The sequence below is a fragment of the Patella vulgata genome, chromosome 4 (assembly GCF_932274485.2).
Source record: "Patella vulgata chromosome 4, xgPatVulg1.2, whole genome shotgun sequence".
Taxonomy (NCBI): Eukaryota; Metazoa; Mollusca; class Gastropoda; family Patellidae; genus Patella; species Patella vulgata.
In genome coordinates this window covers 79,560,735-79,588,368 of record NC_065882.2, presented here as the reverse complement: position 1 = coordinate 79,588,368, position 27,634 = coordinate 79,560,735, and the positions used below count along the sequence as shown (strand labels likewise).

The 27,634-nt window shown below is 34.4% G+C and overlaps 2 protein-coding genes across 2 annotated transcripts; both read left to right on the top strand.

Annotated features, from left to right (window-relative positions):
• Positions 1 to 7,676: 7,676 nt before the first annotated feature.
• On the top strand, positions 7,677 to 19,105 carry LOC126817081 (cell death abnormality protein 1). Its single transcript, XM_056100320.1, has 7 exons — positions 7,677 to 7,779; positions 10,648 to 10,729; positions 11,452 to 11,568; positions 13,633 to 13,857; positions 15,011 to 15,241; positions 17,959 to 18,467; positions 19,028 to 19,105. The coding sequence occupies exons 2-7, from the start codon at positions 10,657 to 10,659 to the stop codon at positions 19,103 to 19,105; spliced, it is 1,233 nt and encodes a 410-aa protein (XP_055956295.1). The 5' UTR covers positions 7,677 to 7,779; positions 10,648 to 10,656.
• Positions 19,106 to 20,919: 1,814 nt separating this feature from the next.
• LOC126817085 (receptor-type tyrosine-protein phosphatase kappa) lies at positions 20,920 to 26,091 on the top strand. Its single transcript, XM_056100319.1, has 10 exons — positions 20,920 to 21,005; positions 21,386 to 21,468; positions 21,800 to 22,002; positions 22,823 to 22,910; positions 23,414 to 23,490; positions 23,808 to 23,847; positions 24,257 to 24,354; positions 24,812 to 24,934; positions 25,657 to 25,808; positions 25,920 to 26,091. Exons 4-10 carry the CDS (start codon positions 22,862 to 22,864, stop codon positions 26,089 to 26,091), a joined length of 711 nt encoding a protein of 236 aa, XP_055956294.1. The 5' UTR covers positions 20,920 to 21,005; positions 21,386 to 21,468; positions 21,800 to 22,002; positions 22,823 to 22,861.
• The last annotated feature ends 1,543 nt before the right edge of the window (positions 26,092 to 27,634 follow it).

Here is a 27,634-nt window from a genome sequence, read left to right as displayed (position 1 = left end):
TCTCAAGAAAAAGAAGATGGTCCTATCAATAGTTCATTGTCTGTAAGTCTTTTATTAAACAATATACATTAAGATAAACGCAGCGGAAGTTCCTTGTCTGTAAGTTTGTTTACTTTATCAAAACAATATGGTTCATTTTCAGTAAGTATCATTCAAATTTCCTTTACCTGCTGGTAAATATTTAAATATTGCTTAAATTACAATTGTAAAACCACGCGTATAGTATTCAATGTGAATATGATCAGCTTTGTTATTGAAAATGATATTGTTATTTATGGTCAGAATTTACACATTGTGAACCATTCATTGTTTTCAACTATCGGATCAGTGATGTCAAACGTGTTAAGTTAGTTGTCCAGTTATCCTTTTGGTTGACTTTGTATAAATACAATGGTGTAGAGAAATCGGGTGTATTCTGTGTTCTAGCAGCTATATTAGAAAGATGTCAGTATTTTACAGACTTTAGTTCAACTACGAGTTTCTAGACCTCATATTATCACGTCTTTTGTAAGTATTATTAATCAAATCACAGCACTGAATATTGTGAAAGACCAAATGGCACTTTGACTTATAAAGGTCGTGTTCTGCTCCTGTTCTGAGGCAAGCTTTATTTCAGGACAATACAAGTCAGTGATATTAGACCTTTGGTAGAATTTGCTAGCAGAGATGGAATAGTCATCAATGTACTCATAGTGACAAAGATTGTAAACTTTCAACAGTGCTTTTATTTCAACCGATCAATTTTATCTTAAAGTAGTTATAGTCAATTGCAAAATGTACTGGTTTAATGATCTAATGTTTTATTAGACCAATACATACTGTTATTAATATTGGTCTATTTGTTCTTTTACTGTGGATAGTTCAATTGGTCATAATACCCATTTAACCATTTTAGGCCGTGGTGTGAAATTTCTAGCTAGCTTGCTTCTGTTTCTCCGTCCCGACCATTTTCGGGTGAAAAAAAAATACATCATCTAATTCTTCTAGTATTACTTTGTAGTGTTACACAACTTTTCTTTTATCAATTCTTTGACGTTTGACGTAAATTAAATATGGGCTTACTTGTCAATGTGCAATGGTATTTGAATTTCGCGGTGACTCGGTTTAAACAGATCACGTGACATAATTGGCCAATCAAACATACACGACGTAAAGTTCAACGGGTTATGTGGTGAAAGGTCATCTGCTCTTTGTTTACGTTTTGTTATTAACGGTACATGGCGGAAGGATAGCTAAAGTAAAACTGCATAGTTCGTGTACATTTTGTTAAAACACTGAGCTAAAACCGTTCACTGCGACAAACTGGGAAAAATTTAAGGTATGTGCTAACCAGTGGATCAAATTAGATGGAAATTTGCCGGAGACAAATGCCGATTTGCTGGACAAAGCTGAATCAGAACTCCAGACAGGAATGTGCAGACAAAACTCTCACTGGACTGGGGTATGGTAGAGGCTACTACTTATCACATTCCAGGTTACCAACGTTAACAAAACTGTTTATGAAACATCATCACGGTTCCTAAATTGTTGAAGAAAGTGATGTTTAGAAACAAGCAGCAAAAAAAAAGAGAATAAAATAATAGGTCTGGTTAATTTGTTTAAGGGGATCGGATCATATCTTAACATTTTCCCCATTTTCTTGCAAATGCAAGCTGATGAAGATATTCTCCTAAATGCATGACAACCCAGACCAAGGATTACTCCGCCCAAGACCACTCAGACCAATAGAGAAGTCCACTCAGTCAAAGACTGAAGCCCACTATGGTTAAGACTGTGTCATCATTATTGAGGTGAAATACAATGTACAGTAGGCTACTCATACCCAAGTTGTTATGGAGAGAGAGAAATGGGGTTTAACATCCACTCGATACAAACTAGGTCATTTTGGGACTAACATATGGTTTATTTTTTTTTATTTCAATAATTCGCTTGCGCGTAGGGGTCTTTAACAGTGGGAGGAAACGGGAGGACCCAGAGAAAACCCACAAGGTTGGGCAGGCGACCCTACTCCTTGTCACGTACAACCGGGGATTCGAAACCACGGCTGTTGACTCAATGACAGGCTTTATGATACAGTGCGCACGTGCTAACAATTCGGCCATCCAACCCCCATGTTATGGAGAAAATTAGAACGGAAATAGATGAGTTGGTACAAGTGCACTTACTTTTTTTGAAAAAAATATGTATGAAGAATTATTCCTGCCCTTGCATTACCAGTCAAAAAGGGGGCATATTCTGGCGCATTCCTCCCAGGTTGCCTGACTGTAGCTGTGGAAATTTAAACCCCTCTTGTTAAACTCTATTGAAGAAATGACAGGGTTAGATCAAGCACCAAACAAAATTTTCAATGTTCATATTATATTTTGTCACTTTATTCTTACTATATGTTTTTATTTTACTTTTTTTATTCTAATTCATTTCCGACGGTTTCCTCTTGTCAGTGGTGCAGGCGGGGGCTGACAAGGTACAAGGACAGCAGTCTAGTCGAGGTCCCGTGTATACATTGGTGTGCAGGTAAAAAGATCCCTTGGCAGTTGTAAGTTGATATAAACGTAGGCCATAGTGCTGTACCCAGGCAAACTTTTGCTTTATAGCACACTGTATGGCATATATCCACATCTTCATTAGACCATTTCATTTCTAATTCAATTTACTAGAACCATTTTACTTAGGTAACTGTTTGTTTTTCTCTTATATGTACTTTTATTTACTGGTTGGTATATATCTTTCAATTTTGTACAGTGTATATGGGCACAAGACCTGATCTCTGTGTAAATACATGTATTCTGTGAATATAAGAACCTGAACAGCACATTAGAAACCGTTCTCCAGTATTAATACACTTTAAAAAATGATGATGTTATTATAATTATTATTATATACATTTTTCATTAATACTAGTGGTGTATGGTATTGTTGTGCACGATGAAATTTATATAATTGCATTTGTTTATTTTTTTTAATTTCTTTCTTTAAATAAATGTAATCTTATACTCTCTTATAGGGGGTTGGGTAGCCGAATGGGTAGCATATGCGCGCTGTATCATAAGGTCTGTCATTGAGTCCACTGGCGTGGTTTAGATTCCATGGTTGTACTTGACAAGGAGAAGGGTGGCCTGTCCAACCTCATGGGTTTTCTCTAGGTCCTCCGGTTTCCTCCCACTGCTAAAGACCACTACACGCAAGCGAATTATTGGAATAAAATTGAACCAAAATTACCTAGTTTGTGTCGAGTGGAAGTTAAACCCCATTTCTCTCTCTATATACTCTTATAATAAGTCTATTGTTTTCTCTTTTTAAAAAAATAGTAAAATTGATGAAGGTGAATTATTATTAATTGTATCGATCAGATCACATGGTATTATTATTTTTGTTTTTTCTTAGCATTATATATAATTATAAGACCGAACCAGTATTTCAAGCATGCCAAAATCGTTTTCATCTGTATTAAGTATATATTTCTCTTGGATATTGTTTCACTGAAATAGTTTTGAAGAAATACTTGTTTCCAGAAATTAAAAGATTCATTCAATCATTGGTGCTATTTCCTAATTATTGGCCATATTTATGCCACAGATCAGGAGTAAGTCGTCTTTACCGGGTCAATGCAACATTTCACAGGTGGGATTATCCAGTAATCCCGGCATATTTGCAGAGAAATTCTATCAGACAAAAGTAAACAATCCAACGTGTTCCGTCTCATAAAAGGTATTCACTGGTCTATTTATGGCTATTGAACCTTGACCTATGATTGGCTTAGAATTTGATTTTTTCACCCGATTATGGCTACATTTGACAAATATAGTTCGAGACGTAATTCGAGTGCAAGACGTATTGTGCAATGCATCGGAACAGAAATATATGCGACAGTGACGGCCTACTGGTTAAATTATGTAACAAAGCGTCAGATTTTCACCCGGAATTTGCTGGGACGAGATGAAACGATTTTCGGGGCTAAATCACAGCCTATTTCTCCTGTTTAATAATCATCAACATTGTCAATATATCTATATAATGGGTTTTATCTTGTTAATAATTATATGTAAAATTCAGGAGCAGTTAAAATTTTGTTTTGATGCGGTTGGTGAATATCTAGATGAGTTTGCTGTTTATGCCAATTCCTGCTAATATATATATATATATGACATCATTTATGAATAGTCCCAAAACGGACGAAAAGTACTTTAAAATGTTAAAGTGTTATTAGACCAGTGTTGAAATCAGTTTTTGTCGGCATACCTTTTATCTTTTCATCGTCTACCGTGAAACAAAGTAGTGCAGCTTTACGGTTGTGTTAATATTTCTGGATATATATATATATTAGCAGGAATTGGCATAAACATATTCCATATTCATTCTTTTGAATGTGTTATCAACTTTTACTTCATAAAAGGGAAACTACTAAATTTAATATTTAAGGTCTTATCACAACAGTAGGTGAGGATTTAAGGGGGTGGCGGTGGGGTGGGGTGCATCGATTCCATTATAACATCATTCTGCCACTCCTCTCTGTCATATTCACGGCTATAGTGAATCGTCCAGTTAATTGTGAAATGAAATGAAATGAAATGGGGTTTAACGTCCTACTGTTCTGCTCCTAACCTGGGCTAATGAAGACGGGCATACGCCATACAGTGTGCTATGAGGGAAATTTTGCCCGGGCAGCGGCACTATCGCCTACTCTTATATCGAATTCCAACTGCCAAGGGATCTTTTACGTGCATTCCAATGTATACACGGGACCTCGGTTTTTCGTCTCATCCGAAGGGCTAGACAGCTGTCCTTGTCAGGCCCTCCGTCCTGCATCACTGACAAGGGGGAACCACGCCGGAAAATCTGGATGAACTTTCTCGGCCAATGGAGGGATCGAACACCCGACCTCCAGACTAGCGAGCCAGCGCCTTACCCACTTAGCCACCAGTTAATTGTACCTCTGTACGTGGGTCGTGTGGCGACAGACTGTACACATGTTATGTCAACTATTACGCAACAGATCTCGGGATTCTGTCCCGTTGACTCTCATTAATTCACAAGGATTTGCTCCCAGCAATGACCACAAATGTCAGATTATTGACTCAATGTTATTATCAGCTAAAATAAGAATAACATAAGAATACTATTTATAAAAATACCAGCAGTAATTATGATCGAAATACCTTCAATGTCAATCAAGTAAATTATCCTAAGAAGATATAAAACTTTACAACTCAAAGAAGAATAAAAAACTAAACTATAAATTTTAGAGCATATTCATTTTAAATTATTCTTATCGCGTTCACAAATTTTATGATGCAAAATGTGACCAAATTAACAATACCCCGAAATACCTCAATAAATAAATACTCTAATAAATGACCCGAAATGCCACATTAATAATCCCAACAAGATATAATTTATTTTTTTAAAAGTACATAAAAAAGAACACACCAAGCATAATTGTCCTGTATTGTCCTTTAGATGATTAAAAGCGCATTCGATCAGAGAATATTGAAATCGATAGGCTTCTTCCATAAATCGTAAAAGACAATCCCACCACGTTTTCAAAAATTATACCCGGAACTCTGTCCTGCATCACCATCACGTACAAAAACACATTTTACCTACTACTACCAAATGCAATTTAAACAAACTAAATATGTTAATTCAATTTGATATAAAAGTGATAGGATCGCCTAGATGTTGGTCAAACATAAACATTTTGGAATTGACGGAATTTTATTTGTGGGTTGTCTTAATAGAAGCCTCTGTCAACCAAGTCTGAATATTTTCATTTCAAAGGCATTACAGTCTCAATTAACCATACCGTTTTAGGTAGTGGGCGTACACAATTGGATTAAGGGACTGGGTCATCAAGCAACAATATTTTTAGTTACTACCCAAGAAAGATACACGTTTATAATATTATATACGTTTTATATAAACAGGTGAATTATAAGATGGGCGTGTATAATATTATATACACATCAGATGACAGTAGAAATACATTGGGCAATATGCATAATTATGAAATGTATATGCAATATGACATATTATAAGATAGACGTTTGTCAGATTATATACACTTTGAATGACAACAGAAGTATAATATACAGGACTGTGAAATATAAATGAGATATGTGGGTTATATGGAGGTACAAGTTTACAAAACCACAGTGTTACTATGTAAATATGTATAAATATACTATACTATCCATCTTATACAATGACATTATATATGAATAGTCCCAAGACGGACGAAAAGTACTTTAAAATGTTAAAATGTTATTAAACCAGTGTTGAAATCAGTTTTTGTCGGCATACCTTATATCTTTTCATCGTTTACCGTGAAACAAAGTAGCGCAGCTTTACGGTTGTGCTAATATTACTGGAGATATATATATAGTAATAATAGAAGTACACTAGAAGACCAATAGATAATATTTTTAAAACAATTACTGATATAAACTAGTGGGAATTGACATATATATTTTGTTTTGATGCGGTTGGTGAATATCTAGATGAGTTTGCTGTTTATGCCAATTCCTGCTAATATATATATATATATATATATACGAGGTATGTGTGCGGCAAAATTTTGAACGGCACATTAAGAAAATTTGTCACTAAAGAAATCAGCTATTTGACTGATAAAATTCGAAACACTGCAATACAGTTTGATTCATGAAATTCGTTACACTGTAATAAAATAAGTTCATAGCTGTGTTTTTCTTTATTTAGTTTGAGTTATTCTATGCGTCTATGACTATGTCGTATACGGTTGTATGCCGTCTGACGTACCATGTTTTTATTTTACAAAATTCAAATATTTTTCATATATATTTATTATAGCCAGGTGTGCCGCTATATTTTCATGTGTTCCAATGTGTGCCGTTGGCAAAAAAAGGTTGAGAACCACTGGATTAGACTATGTAAATTAATGCCATATGTATCGTATACTTTATAGATTTGCGTTGTACGTTATCTGATATAATTTATAATACAATGTCAAGGAAATCTATTATTCTACGAATGTATATATGTATGGTAAAATCTAATTTTCGGTATACATTATTAATATCTGAAGATGTCTGTAGATGGCAGACAGCTAGCGTATATGATTTAATGTATGTCAGAAAGAAGTAAAGTGGTGAATGTTTTACCTGGGCGTATTTTTTAAAATTCATTTATGTATTTATCTACCGTTAACATAGAAGTACTTGTACTTTATCTATACGGCATACCTTTTATCTTTTAATCGTTTTCCGTGAAGCTAAAAGATAACGGGTATGCCGTCACAAACTGATTTCAACACTGGTTGTTTAACATTTTAAAGTACTTTCCGTCCGTCTAGGGGCTATTCATAAATAATGTCATTTATTGAGAATGAACATTACAGGTCTGATTGAAAGCGATTGCAGCACAACCTATGTTCATCATTTTAATTTTCATATATACCTTATGCCTGATGATCCACGTAGTGAGTGAAAGCGTTAACTAAGATAGAATTAGTTTTCTCTTTATAAAACTTCATATTTGGTAAATACCTTTACTTGAGATTAAAATTGTTTTTATTAACTTTTTCTGATCTTATATTGCGCCCTATTATAATAATTCACTGTAGTGTGACAATATATACACAAATCCCCGTATACAGATCACCATGGTCTACTGTAATTTACTTCCTTCTTTAAAATTATCTCATATGAGGTGTTGGTTTCACCCATTTCACAAAGTTGAGGCACATATCCCGGGCGGATTATACATGCTTGTTATTCTATTGGTATTGGTACAGGATATATGGTAAGTTTTATAATTTATATCTATATATTTAAAGAATTATTACTTGATACAAATATTATGATAACACAGATTCAAATACCTGTCACTTTTTACCTTAAGTATAACAAATGAATTCGAAAAAGTTTACTTATACGTGGACGTTTACAACCAACACCACAAATTAGTTTGGTATGTGAAATCTTCAAATAGAAATATACGACTTCTAAGAAGACAACAAGTGACATTATACGATATGAACTGTCGCTGTATGTCGTTTAGTACAATTTTATTATTCAGAAACTATATACTATTCAAAAAAAGTAGGGGATATTTGATTTTTAAGTGTTATTAAAGTCACCTAATGAAACTGACGAAGAAACAAATGACAAAATGAAATGAAGTTCACATTCATCGATTTATTCCAAATGATCGTGAGACTAAGTAAGGCACAGACTGACCATTATAAGGGTAAAATGATACCCGGGGTCAAACAGCAAAGTTACCACAGCATCACAACCAAGTCAGTAACGGGTAAATCCTCCTCTGTTTGCCAAACAAGCATTGATCCGACGTGGCATACTCCTAATGAGACGTCTAAGGTCATTTTGGTCCAGATTGTCCCATTCCTGTTGCAACGCAGCAGCAAGTTCTTGGACATTGGCAGGACGTTGTTGACGTTGACGTAACCTCTGTCCAAGCATGTCCCAGACATGCTCGATGGGGGAGAGGTCGGGACTCAGTGCTGGCCAAGGTAATGTGGTGATGTTCTGTTGTTGGAGGTAACCTGTAACGATCCTGGCCCTGTGACATCTTGCGTTGTCATCCTGGAAGATGAAACGGCGGCCATGACGTCGTGCGAACGGCACAACATGGACTGCCAAGATGTTGTCCCGGTAGTACTGGCCTGTAACACGCCCTGCAACAACATGTAAAGCCGTTCTTCCACCAACAGTGATGCCTCCCCACACCATAACAGAACCACCCCAAAATCGATCATGTCTGATGACGTTAACGTCTTGGAAGCGCTCGTTTCGACGACGCCACACCCTCCTACGTCTGTCCAAAAAATCAACAGTGAACCTTGACTCATCTGAAAACATCACATTGCTCCAGCGTCGATTATCCCAGTGTTGACGATCCCTACACCAACGACGTCTTGCCTGAATGTGATGATCTCTCAAACAAGGGATCACGCGAGGACGTCGGGCGCGAAGGTGACCCCTATGCAGTCGATTCCGAATCGTCTGGCCACTCACTCTCACACCAGTGTCTGTTTGAAGACGAGCGCTGATCTGATTTGCTGTGATGACACGATTTCTCAAGGCCAAGGTACGGATAAATCGATCCTGGGCTTGAGTTGCCGCCCTTGGTCGACCTGAGCGTGGTCTGTCCTGTACAGATTGTGTATCACGGTATCTGGACCATAGCCTGCTTATGACAGACTGAGAAACATTCATCGTCCGCGCCACAACCGCCTGTGTTGTGCCGATCTGTAGCATGCCAAGGGCACGTAACCTTTCATTTTGGGTAAGCCGACGCATATCAAAATTTGTTTTCTGGTCACTAAAACAATTAAACTGATGTTTCCACCCTGGAATTCAATGCCACAATGACTGTAACATTCAAAGTCAGAGTCGTGCAAATCTTGGGTTGGACCCCCATGATGATCCCAAGCATCACCTGCATTCCATGCGGTAGCTATTGGTGCGTTTGGGGGTCACATGTAACTGGAAATGTTTCTTCTGTTAGGTTCTATAGTGACTTTTTTCGTAGTCATTTGCATACTTTAGTATTATGCCCCCAAAATCAAATATCCCCTACTTTTTTTGAATAGTATATAATAAGTCGGGCATATTGTAATAGGCTAAACGATGACAAACACGTAAATAGGAGGATTTGACGGGTTGTAGTCACACAGACTTATATAACCTGCAACTAAACAATACAATTTATTTAGTCTGTTCACAATAGACTGTAAATTGCAATACCTCCTGTGCTCTTAAAAAGTATTTATTTATCAGTAAAATGTATGTTTATCTACTTCCCATCCAACAGATTGAAATATCTTTTTATAATACTCACACAAAACCGAGGAATAACATAGTTAAGAGATTAGTTACGTTGAAATATAGGGCGGGCAGTTGTATTTTTACTTGTATGCCACTTCCAGTTTCCATGGTGAACCTCATCCATATGTGATAGAAAGCGTCCAACCCAATTAAATTCGGAGTAATCTTACAGCCGTGCACAGAGACAACAAATAACATGAAAGTACAACCCAACTAAAATTCGGGGGAAAGTTACATCTGGCTAAAGTGATTAAAATTTACATTAAAGTCAATGGATAGGAAATAATGTCATGTGTACATTTATATTCCAAGTAATGGCGACTAGTTTCTATAACGTACAGTTATCGCCACTGGAGCATGTTAAAGATAATATGTCACACATTATAGACAAACGTCGTTCTTTATATGTATGCTTTATTTAAAGACATACACGTTCAACAAGGAAGCTACTATCTGTACATATTTACACAAGCGATAGCGGTATGAAGATTAGAAGGGCTATATTATTCAGCAAAAACCAGTCACGTGTTACGATAGTAATAGACGACGGTAGCATGTAAACACCAATAAGCTTTATTATATTTATAAGGGTACTGAACATTACTCCCATGTCATTACATGTAAAATCATTTATGTTTAAAATAACTGATATTTTAAATGAATATATATAGATTGAAGTCTATGTTCATATAAATCTATATATTGGCCTTTATTAATTTTATAAAGTAACATTACGTGGATTTTTATTTTAAGCGAACCGTATTTAAAATTCACAAATAGATGTTTAAAAAATGGAATTTGACTCTTTTGTTTATCTTAGGCCTGACGAATGTGGTCAACAATGAAAGTCAAAGAGTTGTCAGCAGTTATAATTATATTATTGCTATTAAAGTATAATTTAGGTAAGTAGTACTCATTAACATTGTTATAGTATTTATATACAATTAGAAGCCAAGGTGGTCTATAATCGGTTGAACTCGCTGTATTTAGGTTCGTGCTCGCCCCATCAAATAAATTGGAGATTAAACTGCATTTAATTTCATTTTCTATATAGATGAAGGTCGTCTATAATCTGACGAATTTGATGTTGTTATTTTCCAACGATATATTAATTAATGTGAAAGTGGAATAATTATCGTTCCTCCATGCAGTCATCTAAGCGTAAAATCGAATTTATTTTGCAAGCACTGTGTGTTAATTAAGATTTAGATGAACAGCTGGCTGTTCTTGTTATAATAGTTCCAAAATAGATAATGGAAAATAAAAAGAATATATTGAAAATGTCAGTCAAACTATCGTTTCTGAGCTAAGTTATCCGGCTTTGAAGTGTTCACAATATAGTCTCGATTGTCAAGTACCATTGTTACGATAATAAACAAAGTCTCGAAAATCCATTTTAAATCAAATTATTAAATGGCGATTGTTTCGATCCACCGAAAAGCGCGACCATCCGAGTATCTGTTGATCATGGGCTTGACATGTGAATAAATGTTTAATTAATAATGTATATAATATTTGAGTCCAAAAGAAAGGCCTGTAATATGCAGATTTCGCTCTTACATAAATCATCTTTAACATATATTCTGTATTTAATTAGTAACGTAGCCATCGTATATTTTTACAGCTTTAAATGAATGTAGAGATACAGATAACATCAACTGTCAATCATGTGGTAATACTGACTATCCTAGAGAACAGTTTTATAGACAGAACTGTATGAGATCATGTGGTGTTTGCACAGGTATTACTTGCTTTATTGTATTGAATAATTTAAATAGCTAAAATTGTAATGAACGTTTCTGAAATAGTTATGTTTAAGTACCTATGCATTCCATAACATAATTCAAGAATATGACTGTTTGTGTAACCGGTCAGGAAATAAGCACATCTACAGGGTTATGTATTAAACTAATAGTTTTTTTTAGTAAACCTTTTGCAATAAAACAAGAATTTACATATTGTTTTCGAATTGTATTTTGTTTATATATTGTATTTACATGCTGTATGTTTACATGTAATATTTACATGTTGCATTTACATGCTGTATATTTACATGTTATATTTATGCCCTACATGTTGTATTTACAAGTTGTATTTACATTCTGTATATTTACATGTTGTATATACAAATTGTATTTAAAAGATCTTATATAGGCCCTACCTTTGTATCTACCTGTTGTATTTGGATGTTGTGTTACATGTTGCATTTTGTTTTGTAGGGGGGGGGGACTGAATGGTTAGCACGTGTATTGCTGGCGGATGTGGGCAGAAAGATGATTTAATATACATATTAATTCGACATTTAATGTTCATATTAAATCGATTTAATATGTGTATTAAATCAACCAATGGGAGCATCGTTTTTATTATCCATATTAAATCGGTTTAATAAGTGTATTATGTCCACCAATAACTAGCTAGGGAATAATAATATCTGTATTAAATCAACCAATGGGAGAACTGTTTTTAATATCTATATTAAATCGATTTAATATATGTATTAAGTCCACAAATCACTAGCTAGGAATTAATATCTATTATATCAACCAATGAAAGCCATCCTTTCAATGATTGGCCATTGTGTCAATAATTAATGTAAGACGGCGCCAGCGACACGAAATCCTAATGAAATGGCACGTTTAACTGATTTACAACAATTCATTGATGATTTTCGGAACGAAGTAAATGACTGTTGCAGAGCATTCACAGTTGAAGAAGACAGTGCAGCAATTACTGAACGTCTGTTTCATCGTCTCGAGCAGTTACACCGCGATCTTTACCGGCCAAGAGAGGGTTGATGCTGTTCTGGGTCACTAGAATACCCGACAAGAAAGACATTCTTATTTTTTTTAAATCGTTGACGTCTGCTCACAGCGTCGAAATTCGCGGCAGTCATTAAAAGGGTGGCTTTCACTGGTTGATTTAATACAGATATTATTTCATAGCTAGTGATTGGTGGACTTAAATCGATTTAATATGGATAATAAAAACAGTTCTCCCATTGGTTGATTTAATACAGATATTATTTCCTAGCTAGTGATTGGTGGACATAATACACATATTAAACCGATTTAATATGGATATTAAAAACGATGTTCTCATTGGTTGACTTAATACACATATTAAATCGATTTAATGTAGACATTAAATGTCGAATTAATATGTATATTAAATCATCTTTCTGCCCACTTCTGCCAGCAATACACGTGCGCGCTGTATAATAACGATAAAGTCTGTCATTGAATCAACTGGCGTGGTTTCGATTTCCCGGTTGTACGTGACAAGGAGTAGGGTCGCCTGTCCAACCCCGTGGGTTTTCTCCGGGTCCTCCGGTTTCCTCTCACTGCTAAAGACCCATACTCATACTCTCTCTCTCCCCCACTCTCTCTCTCTCTCTCTCTGTTTTGTATTTACATGTTACATGTATTTGTATTTTGTATTTACATGTTGTATTTACTGACAACTAAGATGTTTTTCATTCACACATAGCATGCGTCGTTAACCTCCATCTCTACTATTAAATATCTATTTCTAGGCCAAATACAACAAATAAAATGTCCGCTTTGGGGAAGAGGGAGGGTGGGTGGGTAAAGTGGGTGTTATAATTCATAGCACTGATTACTTTTTGTGGAGGGTGCGGGTAAGCATGTACATAGCTGACTTGTTGACAAGCGACACATCCTTTATTTTAGAAATAGAAGAGCCGTACACATTCAAGATGAGATGCTTGATCGTTCCCCAACTTTCAATATAATATTATTCTAACTGTTTAACCAGCTACATCAACAAAGTTCTTTTTAAACAGATATACTCACCAATGTTGCTCTTCGTCAACAATCAGTACAACAGAGTTCTACAAAATATGGTGGTGTCGCTTCTAGAGCTGTAGATGGTAATACTAATAGTGATTTTAATATTGGCCAATCATGTACTCATACACCGGAAGGAGTGTCTGGTTGGTGGTGTGTTGATTTACAACAGTTGTATTATTTCAACCAAATTAAAATATACAACATACAGAACAGAAACTGTAAGTAGATATATATAGATAGGCTACCTCCTTAGCATGCTTCACATTATAGCATTTGTCTTAAATATTGGACACCAGAAGCCAATCTTAAATAGTGGATATCAGAAGCCCCTCTTTTCTCGGTAAGATCACAACATGAATGTTGATTTAAATTGACAAATAATATAATGTTTTTCAATTGTTAAGGTCTGAAAAAATGGTAGTGAGAGTATTAGTTGCTAACATGAAGAACTAATCGGTATTCCAGAGCAGCGATTAAACTGAATATGGCCTATTTAATTGATAAATTTGGGATTACCGATGTTTATCTGATTCTATTCTTAGTGTTTGATTGATTATCAGAGTTCATGCTCGTAACCATGGAACAGTATTTCCATAATAAACAAACCAATAAACCCTGTTCATCAAATCCATTTGAACAGGTAATGATTTGGCTCGAGGAACACCATATCATTCTATCTACGTGTATCTACGTCCCCAATATTATATATAAAAATGTATGGTTTATATCAACTTACTGATATATATTATAACACCCGCAGACGCTTGAGAAAGAGCAGAAAGCTAGCTTATGATTTGATGAATATCAGAATGACGTCAAGTGGTTGATTTTGTTTATTTATTTGATTTTGCAAATCACACAGCTTTGATTAACATTTGAAAACTAATACTCATTGAAATAATATATCTCTTTCTATTGTAAGGTAATATTAGTAATGACGATAATGGTCATACTAATCTTTGATATACGTTTTTAAAGTTGAAATCCATTCATCCGTGGCACATTATTAATTATACGTATCGAATATAACTTGATTTACACAACATAACACCCCTTATATTTAGTTTAGAAAACGACTGAATCTATGTTTATAAAAGTAATATAAGAATTAAAGGGTGGTATATTAAACATGATTATAATACAACACAGTGCGAGATACATTAATTATAGATATACATGCAATACAATACAAAACAAGGCGAGATGCATTACTTATAGATGTACATGCAATACAATACACAGTGCGACACATTAATTATATATATATATAGACAATAAAATACACAACGATTAACATCGACAAGTGAAATAGCAAGAATTGAAACGACAGTGCTAGTTTATGCTTGATTTTATATTTTCATTTATTTTCAGACTGGGGGAGATTACAAAGATTTGAGATAAAGACAAGTTCTAGTGGTCAGTGTAGTGAACAAGGACTTGAATTAGCTACAACATGTTATAAAGATACAACATCAACAATACAGTCTGTTTATAATGTAGCTGGGTGTAATCAAGGTTCATCTACATCATTTTCTGGTAAAACTGTCTATGTGCAAAGCTTTAACGACGCCCTAGAAATGTGTGAAGTTGAAATTTTTGCAGGTAACTGACGTACTTATATCCTACTTTACGATTACAGGTTTAGCTGTAGATATACTTATTTAACCAATCGTTCCTAATTTGTCACTATAGACAATAAACCATCTGCCTAAAACATTTTAGTTTTGATGTGTCTCAGGGCTTAGTTTAAGGTTCAATTTTGTTCAGCATTTACACCACCCGATTAATGAGAAACATTGTCAACAGTCCAAATTTTACCCGGCTGATACTCAGTTGTATCTGAGGCTTAAACCCTCACTGCCTCGAGATTCCAATACTGCTTCGAGATTTCGATACATCGAAATATCAAATTGAAAATTGTATTAATTAGATTCGTATATGGATAGAAATCAATTTCCCTAAACTGAATGAAGAAAGGACTGAATTTATTTTGTGAACAAACTTAATGAAGATGTTTCAGTCTTAGTAGGTAAGCATCAAATAATACCGCATCTTATTTGCAGGTCTTGTTATTTTCATCTAAGGTAAATCAGTAAAATCAGTAAAAAATATCCAGTTGAGTCCATAAAATACACTGAGGTCATCGAATGATCATTATTCAATTGTGTGCAAAGCATCTAGACTGAATGCTTACGACGAGCGTTCATTTGCTCTCGGAAGTTCCACCCCTTTGTCTAATTTTAAAACACAATTGAAAACACTTTTTATCTATATATTTATTTTCACTATTTCTGTTTAAAGATCTTTATACAGTTTTTCTTATTGAACTATGAATTATTTTTTTTTTGATTTCTGAAATGTATGTTTTTACTTGTACAACTGTATAGAAGTTTTACTTTTACTTAAATTATTATATATCCTTATATCTTTAACTATACATTATTTTTAAATTATGGTACATTTTGCTTGCAATGTATGTATCTGAATACATTTTGTAAAAGCCTGCGCCATATAAATGATTAGTAATACTTAAATATTACCAGCTGCTATATCTATTTTTTATACACAAGAATAGGTAATTTGGATTTAGATATGTGATCTCCTTAAAAAATCTTTCATCTGACTGAAAAATAAAATTATTGTTCTGTTGGATTGATATGAGGACTTGTTTATAGGATGCCATACTTTCCATGAAATTATTGAGTTGGTGTCCTTCTGTGAACTAAGTAAATCAGTCAAGTATTAAAGTAAACATAATTAACAAAACAAATCTAAACAGAAATAAATGAAGTGTGAAGTTTCTCCATAGCTAGTCGAAACAAGACATCATATCAATGAGATGTAATTTCAATTCTCTAAAGCCTCCTATTATGTGTTTAACATTTTAGTAAATATAACTTAAATGGCAGATCGTAGGTTGAGATATTTCATTTCTATATTTGCATATTGAGTAAACTGTTATACAGTACATCAAATGGAAAATGATAACAACGCGTACATAACAATAATATCTAGTAATATAGGATACTGCAGTACAGCAAATAAAACACTTCATAACCACAGAATGTTTATAATTATAGTAATACACGATACTGCTGTATGGCAAATACAACACATATACAATAAATGCTATGATTGTTCCGATGTGATATATTTTCATCTTATTATGCCAGTATTATTCGCGCGATCTTTGATAGTTTTATGCTCAAGTAAAAAAAATGGTAAATTGTGCAATTTTAATATCAGAAATATAGGTCAAATACGCAAATTTGTAACTGTAGAGGCCACTAAGTCACTTGATAATTCTCTGGTCATTTCTCGATTGGATGACTTTAATTCACTTTAAATTGGTTTACCTTGAAAGCGTATAGATAAATTACAAAGAGTACAGAATACTGCAGCTAGATACTTTAACTAGATATGCGACTACATAACTCCTGTTTTATATAATTTGCACTGGTTACCTGTTAAATATCGAATAGATTTTAAGATTTTATTACTTACTTTTAAGTGTTTAAAATAATTTAGCTCAAGTTTACCTCTCTGATCTTTTAGAACTTTTTATGCCCAAAACTGTTCAACTGGTCTCTTTTAGTTATCAAGCACCTGTTTTGTAAAATAATCTGCCATTTAGTTTAAGATGTTGTACATCTCTGTATTCTTTTACAAAAACAACTTAAAACACATTTATTTAATCGGGCGTTTAACAATCGTTAACATGTCCATAACCTTGTTGTGTATTTATGATTACATTGTCATTTTGTAAAGTGCCCATGAACATGTTACATGAAAGGGCGCACTATCAATATGCCGCAATAATAACACATAATAATTATATATGTCAGCCATCTATGTTACAGATCTAGTATAAGGTAATGATAATAGATATCATCTATGTTACATTTCAAACACAGTGTAATAATGGAAACTACAGTACATCGGGTTCGACATCTCAACAGTATATTTATATTAATATATATCATCTTTATTCCAAATCTGGAGCCCTGGTGGCTAAGTGGGTACGAAACTGGCTCGCTAGCCTGAAGGTCGCGGGTTACCTCCCGGTGTCGGCCCGAAAAGTTCAGGACGAAGGGACTCACATGGACACGTGTCTAGTCGTTCGGATGTGACGACAAACCGAGGTCATATGTACACATTGGCGTATACCTGAAAGCCCCATTGGCATTTGAATTTTGATATTAGAGTAGGCTATAGCGCCGATGTTCGGGCTAAATTCCCCTCATTGGACAATGTATTGTGTATGCCCCAGTCAAAACCGAACAGTAGGCCGTTAAACCCTATTTCATTTTTTATTACAGTTCTAGGACACTGTAATAGTGGATACTACAGTACATCAACTTCTACATGTCAACCTTGTGATACATGCCTTAATGACAGCTGTGATCCTAATACTGGTGTTTGTACTGGAGATTGTAAAACAGGTTTTTATGGTTCCAAATGTCAACATAATTGTAGCAATGGTTGTTTAAACAATAATTGTTCTAAATCTGATGGTACATGTAATAACTGTAAACGTGATAGATTTGGTCTATACTGCAACCTAACATGTGGTGCAGAATGTCAACCAATGCCAGACCAGACGGCGACTACTTGTGATAAAAATGGTAGATGCAATGAGTGTATTATGGGACGATATAGTGATGGATGTGATTTGAACTGTAGTACAGGATGTGATGGTGGATGTGATAGGAATACAAGTAGATGTACTAACTGTATTATGGGAAGATATGGTAAAAGATGTGATATGAACTGTAATACTGGGTGTGTTGGCGGATGTGATAGAAGTGGTAGATGTAATAATTGTATTGTAGGAAGATATGGTAATGATTGTGATTTGAACTGTAGTACAGGATGTGATGGTGAATGTGGCAGAGATTATGGTACATGTACATCTTGTATTGAAGGTAAAACTGGAGACAGATGTGATATCAACTGTACTACTGATTGTACTGTTTGTAACCAGGATAATGCCAACTCTTGTACTGAATGTAAAGATGGAAGATGGGGATCATCATGTAGTAAACTATGTAATACTAACTGTAAACCAGTAGTTGGTACAACTGTTGGTAAATGTAATATAACAAGTGGATTGTGTACTGGTGGATGTAAAATAGGATTATATGGTATAGATTGTAATAATGATTGTCCGTCTAACTGTAAAGATGGTTTATGTGATCACACGACTGGAAATTGTAAAAGTGGGTGTTTACCTGGTAAAATAGGATCTAACTGTAAAACAGGTAAAATTAAAATTCTTTTAACATAACTATTGTGACCATTGTTTCTTTACCAATCTCTGTAATAGACATTTAGACTGGCAACAAGTACATGATTTCTAATAGTCTCTTAATAAAATTAATGTAACAGATTGTGAAGCAGGGAGATATGGTGACAACTGTGACAGCAAATGTGGTAACTGTGCTGATAAAACGCCATGTGATGTAATTACTGGTAGTTGTGGACTTGTTGGTTGTGTTGATGGTTTCCAAGGTCCAATTTGTAAGGGTACACTGTAACAAAAATTTCCGTGAAAAAACGTAAAAAATTCCGGAAACAAAAATTACCAGGAAAATTTTATCCGTATTTGTTTTTCCTGTAATTTACAGAAATTCCTTCAATTAACATAAATTCCATTTTCAAATTCAGAAAAAAAAATCCTGGTAAATTTTCTTTCCTGAGCATGAAGATGATAAAAATTTCATTGAATTAACCATTGACTTTATACCCGTGCGTCAAATAGCTTTATCTAACGTCCGCTTCCACCGAAGTGATATCGCAGATAATTTTTAAACATAACCTCTTTTCGCTAATTTATGAATCGAGAGCAAGGTATCACAACCCGCCACTCGTTGGAGGCTTTCAGTGGTAGACTCTGCTATAGAGACAACCTGACTTACACTGGCCAACGGGTTGTACTATCTGGATTTAAGCCTGCTTGATTACCAGATATTACAACCTTACCACACGAGGCATTAAAACATATTTTTACATATTTATGAAAATACTTACAATCTGATTTCCGTATGATGAATAACAATACACTTTATAGATCTTATAAATAATGGAAATTAGATATACATTTCAATTAATATACCAAACGTTACAAAATATGATTCTTCATATTATGGTTAATCCATTGAAATGAATACTATAACATGATCATTATTATAAATGATTATATATGTATATGATTACTTATCGTTGTACCGCTTATCCCATAAAATAACAGAATTAAGTCCATTACAGAACGGAATAAAACATTTTATCCCTAAATTTCACGGAACTTCCTTGTCATTCCACCGTTTATTCCGTAAAATAACAGGATTAAGTCCATTATAGAAGGGAATAAAACATTTGATCCCTAAATTTCACGGAAAGTTCCTGTTAAATACTGAATATTCCACAGAAATATATAAAACACGTAATTTGAAGAAATAATTCATGCTTTTAACACAATTTTACCAAAAAATCCTTCGATTAACAGAAAAAAGGTGTTAAACTACGGAATTCGGCCACATCAGAAATGGATATTTTTTACAGTGTAAGTTACTTTCAAAAGACGCATTATCGATAAATTGCCGAGGTTCATGGCAAAGGAACGTATTATTCTAATAACCCGTAACGTTGATAGCTCACACACGATTAGATCGTATCTGATAAAAAATAATTTACGTTATATCTTATATGAGAATGGGCATCTGATTGTGTTAGTCTTTGTGCCGGGAGCCACAGTAGTTAAGTGTGTAAGACACTGGCTCGCTAGAATGGAGGTCCCGGATTCGCTCCCGGTATTGGCCGAGAAAGTTCATCAGGATTTTCCGGTGTGGTCTCCCCCTTGTCAGTCGTGCAGGCAGGGGGTGGTCTGACAAAGACAACTGTCTAGTCGTTCGCATGGGACGCAGAACCGAGGTCCCGTGTACACATCGGCGTGCACGTAAATGATCCCTCTGTAGTTGGAATTCGACTTAAGGGTAGGCCGTTGTGCCGCTGTCCGGGCAAAATTTCCCTCACAGCACACTGTATATGCCCGTCTCCTTTAGCCCAGTCGGAGCAGAACAGTAGGACGTTAAACCCCATTTCATTTCATATCATTTCAAGTCTTTGTGTCGTTTTCCTGCGATTTCATTCAGTCAATGAAATCCAATTCGTCTCAGCAAATGTCCGCGTTTTGCAGCAAATATTATTACATTATAATTTCATCAAAACATTGTATTTTTATGATTCTAGATGTACAAACCCCAGAAGAACCAGGCGATTACACAACACTAATAGCTGCTGTAGTATCAACTGTGGTTGCAGTTATTATCGCTTCTGTTGTTATCTTTCTAGTCCTAAAATGTAGAAGGTAAGCTGAATCAGTCGTTCATTCTAGCGCCTCTATAAGTGGACAATCAAAATTACCAAAGAGCATTGATAGTAGTTAAAATGTTTTTTTTTTATATTTAAGTAGAGGCATTGCGTATTCCTGAGCTACTATTTATAATCACACAATTCCATCTCATATGTGTTAAATCATCTACGAAAAGTTGTACGTTTAACAGATGCAGTTGTCACGTCAAAAAAAAACCCACCAATTTAATTCTTTAAGCGATAATATTGTTAATACTTTCTGAATTATTGAAGGTTCGATATTTTTATAAAAGAGGATTCTTAATTTTATTTAAAAATGATCACAAATATTCGACACGTTTTGTAATTTCATTTTGTGCGGGTCTATCTTTTCAGGCGGCAGAAATCAACGGAATCTGGCCATATACCACTAAATGATAAAACTGATGTATCAAGACCTTCAGAAAAAACAGTTAATGGTCAGCCGAGTGTCGTATAATTATAGTTAATCTAGTAGAACCATGTAGCACCATGTCAACCTCATTTTATTTTAGTTTCGTCATTTTTGTTCAAGTGTTCTGTGAATGGCTGGTGCTGAAGTTCAATCTGTTACAATACCGCTATTCGTTTAACAAAAATCATATTTCTATCATGTCTATTTACATAGGAAAACCTGACTAAATAAAACAAACAACCTAGTTTCTAACTTTCCCAAACCTCATATAAAGATTAAATAAAAATACGTATATACATTATTTTATTGTCATGTATAATATATCGATATGTTCATATATCATCTTCTTTACATAGTGGGAGAGAACCCTGCAGAGAGTGGTAATACATATGTTAATCATGTAGGCTCTTCCAACAAACTAAAAGTCGGTGAACAATCAACACAAGTTTATGTAAACGTTGATGGACCAAGTGAATCGTCTAAACGTGTTAAATTGACCAATCTGCTACAATATATCAAATGCAGAAAAAAAGAAAAAACCTTCAAAACTGAATATCAGGTAAGTTAGTAAAATAATTAAAGATGGTATATTCTAACATAAGCTGATCTAATGGATTGTCCTAGTCATGTCCATCAGGTTTGCCATAGAGCCACGTGTCGTGATTTCTATCCCAGGCATGAAAACATCTACATAACAAGAGAAGTAACGATTACCGTTCTCCCCCATTCTGGTTTTCTTCGGCTTTCCTGGTTTCCTTGCAATTGTAAATCGCCTCATACCCAAATACGAATTATTGACACAGATGTCACTTGTTGGTCCTAATAAGCCATATGCCATATAGAACCCAATATGTTTGCCAAGCTTTCTATAACTCTACATTATTTAGTATTGAAATGAAACTGATATGTTTCAATTTAATTAAGTTATGATTTTTAAAAAGAACATGTTCTTGTTTCGTCTTTACTGATTTAATTTCACTTGGAGAGACATATGTTTCAATATTTACTTTACAACACAAATTTGTCACTATCCTTGTTTGTTATTATATATTTCAAATATTGCATAATAACATAAAAACTTGGAATGTTCATCGTTAATTGTGTAGAATTACTGAAGGAAGAATGTTAACACATGCTCATACTGCCTTTGTGTAAAGTTAGTCCCCGTAGATTGACGACCATTATATAAATGGCACCTGCAAGTCTGACAATGACAACATGCCCAGAACTTCATATGGGGCGACAAATCGAACCCTTCGCAAACTGACCGCTGTATTGTCTTCAAATTTTAAAACAAGTCCATTTGATTGTGCGACTTTGTACCAAAGCAATTGTTATGATAGAACATGTAACTATAAGCAATATTAATTCGCTTTCAGACTCTTCCAAGCGGACTATGTTCAGCATATGATTATTGTATGAATGCTGTTAATAAGCCGAAAAATAGATATAAGAATATATGTGCCTGTAAGTGTCTTTAATAAATAATTATATCTGGAATAAATTATGATCTATTTTATCCATGAGACATTGACATTTGTGTGGCCGAATATTAGCGCGCACGTTGCATCATAAGGTCTGTCATTGGGTCAAATGGCATTGTTTCGACTGACCGGCTGTAACTGACAAAGAGTGGGGTCGCCTATCCAAACTCGTGGGTTTTCTCCGGGTCTCCCGGTTTCCCTCCCACTGCTAAAGGCACCTACGCGCAAACGAATTATTAAAGTAAAATTGAACAATATGGTAGTCCAAAAATGACATAGTTAGTGTCGAGTGGACGTTACCCCCTCTCTCTCTCTCTCTCTCTCTCTCCTCCCTGTGTTTTAAATAATCACATATATACCTGTAGACGGATTACATTTAGACGAATAATAATAAAAACATATCATTAGACAGATTTGAATGTATACGGATAATGTATGTTATCTTTTTTTTAAATAATGTGTATTATCTTTGCTTTAAATTGACAGTTGATCATTCACGAGTTAAACTGGATATAGAAAACGATGACCCCAATTCTGATTACATCAATGCGTGCTATATAACTGTAAGTTATTATTTATTTACTAGCTATGTAGGTCCTAGAGATTTCCTACCTGACTACCCACGTTTATCTATTTGTGTAATTTGGTCAAGCGTACCTTTTAGTCCTATGGGCAGTAATCAAAGCTCATCTAGCAAACAATCTGTTCCTAATGTCTACGCCTAAATAGTTACACACTTGATTACACATTTTTTAAAATTCTGATCCAAATGGCTACTAAGTGCTCTCTTTTATATATTTTTGAGCAGAATTTTAACGGAAGCGAAGATATTTAATTAATTTTTAATTTATTGTATGTTATTTTTACATGTTTTACACAGGGATATGCAAATGCTGAAAACAAATATATCGCGTCACAAGGTTAGAAGTTTTTGTAAATATTTTTGATCATTTTAAAATAAAACATGATTTACATGAGGTATAAGATTTATAGATTTTATGTTGTGATATTACAATGCCTCACAAGTTGAACACGTCGCACAGATTAGCAGAATCTGATAACTGTACAGTTTATATCGTATAAGTTATTGATATGTGATACCGTATAAGTTATTGATATTTGATACCGTATAAGTAGTTGATATTTGATAACGTATCAGTTATGGATATTTGATACCGTATAACTTATTGGTATTTGATACCGTATAAGTTGTTGATATTTGATATGTATAAGTTATGGATATTTTATGTCGTATCAGTTATTAATATTTTAATTACCCAAATATATTTTTATATATAGTTTCGGATATACTTTAATTCCTTTTAACAGGTCCGATTGATGTTATTATTAAAGATTTTTTACGATTATTGTGGGTTTCACAGACCGGGAAGATTGTTATGTTGACCAACCTGGTTGAATTGGGAACTGTATGTGCAAAGCTATTAGTTAAATTATATCACAATATTAAAATATAGATGTGTATGGAATGAAGTTATTTTTTAAAAAAAAACAACCAAAAACACAACACAATTTATATGGAAAACAATCACTGGTTTATACACATATAACACGACCAGTGATTGTTTTCCACATAAATTGTGTGGTGATTTCTAATGTGCTCAATCGCTAAAAGCAACTCTCAAGGATAATCATAAAATATGATTTCTCTATGCACTAAGTGCGGATAACATGGCCCCCATAAACATTAACCCTGTTCTCCTCTGGCCTGGGTACATTTGCTATAATGGAATGTTTCACGAAGTGTTCATGAAAATATAAAATCTATGGATTATAATCAGCCAAGTATATTCGTAAGGACTGCATATACGGACATGTGATACAGATAATGCTAATATATTAATCTTAGCTAATATAATTTCCTAGGAAAAATGTTTCAAGTACTGGCCGGACAGTGGCGAGGAAATGAAGTTTGGTCAAATTTCGATGACATTGGTCAATGAAGAGAACTTTTCTCACTTCACAATTCGAACTCTCAAAATCTCAAAAGTAAGTGTTTAATTTGTTAAAAATATACGCCCTGAAACCTTGTAGGCACTATGGACGCACATATCCGTTAATCTCATATTTCATTTTTTAGACCATCAAAAACATTTTTCTATTATTAGACACGTCCAATAATTGATTTAATTAATCACAAAAGTTAACCCCGCTTCCATCCTTTAGTATCGTATTAAGTAATCCAAACGTTAAATATGGATGGCCGAATGGTTAGCGCGTGCGCGCTGTATCATAAGGTATGTCATTGAGTCAACTGACGTGGTTTCGATTGCCCGGTTGTATTTGACAAGGAGTAGGGTCGCCTGTCCAACCTCGTGGGTTTTCTCCGGGTTCGTCGGTTTACTCCTACGCACAAGCGAATTATTGAAATATAATTGAACCATGTGTTAGTCCCGAAATGACCTAGTTGTGTCGAGTGGACGTTAAACTCTCTCTCTCTCTCTCTCTCTCTGCTCTCTCTTCTTATCGACAGATATGTATACAACTATTACCTGTGAATAACTCTATGAACCAAATACGATATCGCCTTAGTTTTGAGCAAATATAGCGATAGATTCTTATAAATAAATCATAAAACATTTATTAAATTGAGTCTTTAAGTTTCAGAAAGAAGGCAGTGAACGATCTAGTCATACTTGTCTTTTCCTGTCGATTAACATTCAAGATGCTCATCGAAACAGCTATCATAATAGTACTATATATATTTGTAGGATGAATGTGGATCTAGAACCATTAAACAATATCATTTTACATCATGGCCTGATAAAGGTGTTCCTTCTGATATTGCATCATTGCTTGAATTCAGAAGTAGGGTGATTAAAGCTGTATCGCCACATCCTGGACCAATGGTGGTACACTGCAGGTAAGTCAACACATTTATTTTGAACTGATATAGATGATAATTTATCCATCTCATAACCAATCAAAAGTAAAACAAATAGGTTTACCGTTAAGGCATTTATGTGTTTTTCAGTGCTGGTATTGGACGGACGGGAACTTTTATAGGTTTAGATTATCTGATAGAAGAAGCTAGAGCAGAAGGTTCTGTAGATATCTATGAATGTGTTAAACAGATGAGATATGAACGAGTTAACATGGTCCAGGCATGGGTATGTTTATTTAATGTATGCCTTAATATCTTATAGTATTATTATTTGAAGGTAAAATCGAATTCTCCCCTATGTAAATATTCCAGGAACAATATGTATTTCTACATGATGCTTTAGCTGAATGGTATATAGCTGGAGATATTACATTTCCTGTGACGTCTTATCAAAGTGACTATCATATATTACTGAAGGTCAATAAAACGTCTGGTAAATCACAGCTTCAAGAACGATTTGAGGTAAATATACAACACTCTAATATCTTTTGACTAACTATACACTCTCATGTAATTTTATGCATGGATCTATTTGTGTGATTTATAATACGAATCTTTATTTCAGATGCTTAATGATTTATGTCCGCCACAAAGAGCAACTGATTGTTCAGTAGCTTTATCAGAAGAAAACCAAAATAAGAACAGAGATCTGGCAATACTAGCATGTTAGTAGTTTTCTTGTTTTATATTTATTATTGTGGTTTCAATGTCGTCTTGACAAACTTACGTAATTCTAGGTTCGTACTAGTGAACTTACTCATTTATATATCTATTGAATAAAACAATGTATAACTTCCATAGAATAAATTACATTTATGTATATTTTATCCTCCCCCCCCTGCGCCCCTCCGCCTTTCGCAGAAAGTAGAGGACTATTAAAATGGACCTGCCCGTCTGTCTGTCATGTTATAAGGACACACAAACTCTCTTTGTAATTGATCTAGAAGGTTCACACTTGGTTTAGATGTTTTAGGTGAGTGCCTTGGTAGAATATAAAGATATACGCAATTTCGGCTAAAGCTAAGCAGAGATAAGCAGTTTTATTCGTTGATACTTTGGGACACGATAACTTTGGTATAGATTCATTATATCAGTATCTTCATTAAATTCGATGATCAGAATTTTCTGTTTATACTAAGCAATTTTTAATTGAGGGAGATTGTTTAAACTTGAGTTCAATGATTAACATTATCCGCTGACGCTAAGCAGAACTTAACAATTTCACTGGTGATCGATGCTTTGGGACTAGATACCTTTGATTTTAACTGATAGAAGGTAATGAAACTTAGGTAGTCGATACGCGAGAGCTTGTTCCTTTTATTCGGATTTGTTTTAAGAAGGTCGAGGCTTTTGCCATCTAAGCGTCAACTACAGGGTTGCATACGGAAGGTTCATTGGCTAATTACGGTATTTTGACTGAGTTTGACCGTGAACATTTTCTGCTTAGACGAAGTATAAATAGTCAGTTTGATTGTTTATACTTTTCAACAAGAGAAAAGTGCAATTAATTAATATGTGTCCTCTATTTATATTAGGATTGCCGTGGTGGACGTCATCCTCAATGTTAGCTTGTTTATTTCAGCCGACAAAGTTCGACTGTGTTTATCAAAACCACAGACCACAGATTATATCAATGCTTTATTTTTATCGGTAAGAAAATAATATTTTCAAACGACTAAACGTGAAATGTAGACCAGATAGTGTATAGTATTGATGTTTAAAATATCATCTTTTAGAATGAAGTACACATCTGTAAGATATTATCTGTTGAATTTTAATTGCCGGTTGGTTTCGTATGGCATATG

Coding starts and splice junctions, on each gene's coding strand:
- LOC126817081 (XM_056100320.1), top strand. CDS start 10,657: ATGTGGTCAACAATGAAAGTCAAAGAGTTGTCAGCAGTTATAATTATA. Junction 13,858..15,010: donor CAACATACAGAACAGAAACT/GTAAGTAGATAT, acceptor ATTTATTTTCAG/ACTGGGGGAGATTACAAAGA. Junction 15,242..17,958: donor TGAAGTTGAAATTTTTGCAG/GTAACTGACGTA, acceptor TTTTTATTACAG/TTCTAGGACACTGTAATAGT.
- LOC126817085 (XM_056100319.1), top strand. CDS start 22,862: ATGAATGCTGTTAATAAGCCGAAAAATAGATATAAGAATATATGTGCC. Junction 23,848..24,256: donor CAAATATATCGCGTCACAAG/GTTAGAAGTTTT, acceptor TCCTTTTAACAG/GTCCGATTGATGTTATTATT. Junction 24,935..25,656: donor GAACTCTCAAAATCTCAAAA/GTAAGTGTTTAA, acceptor ATATATTTGTAG/GATGAATGTGGATCTAGAAC.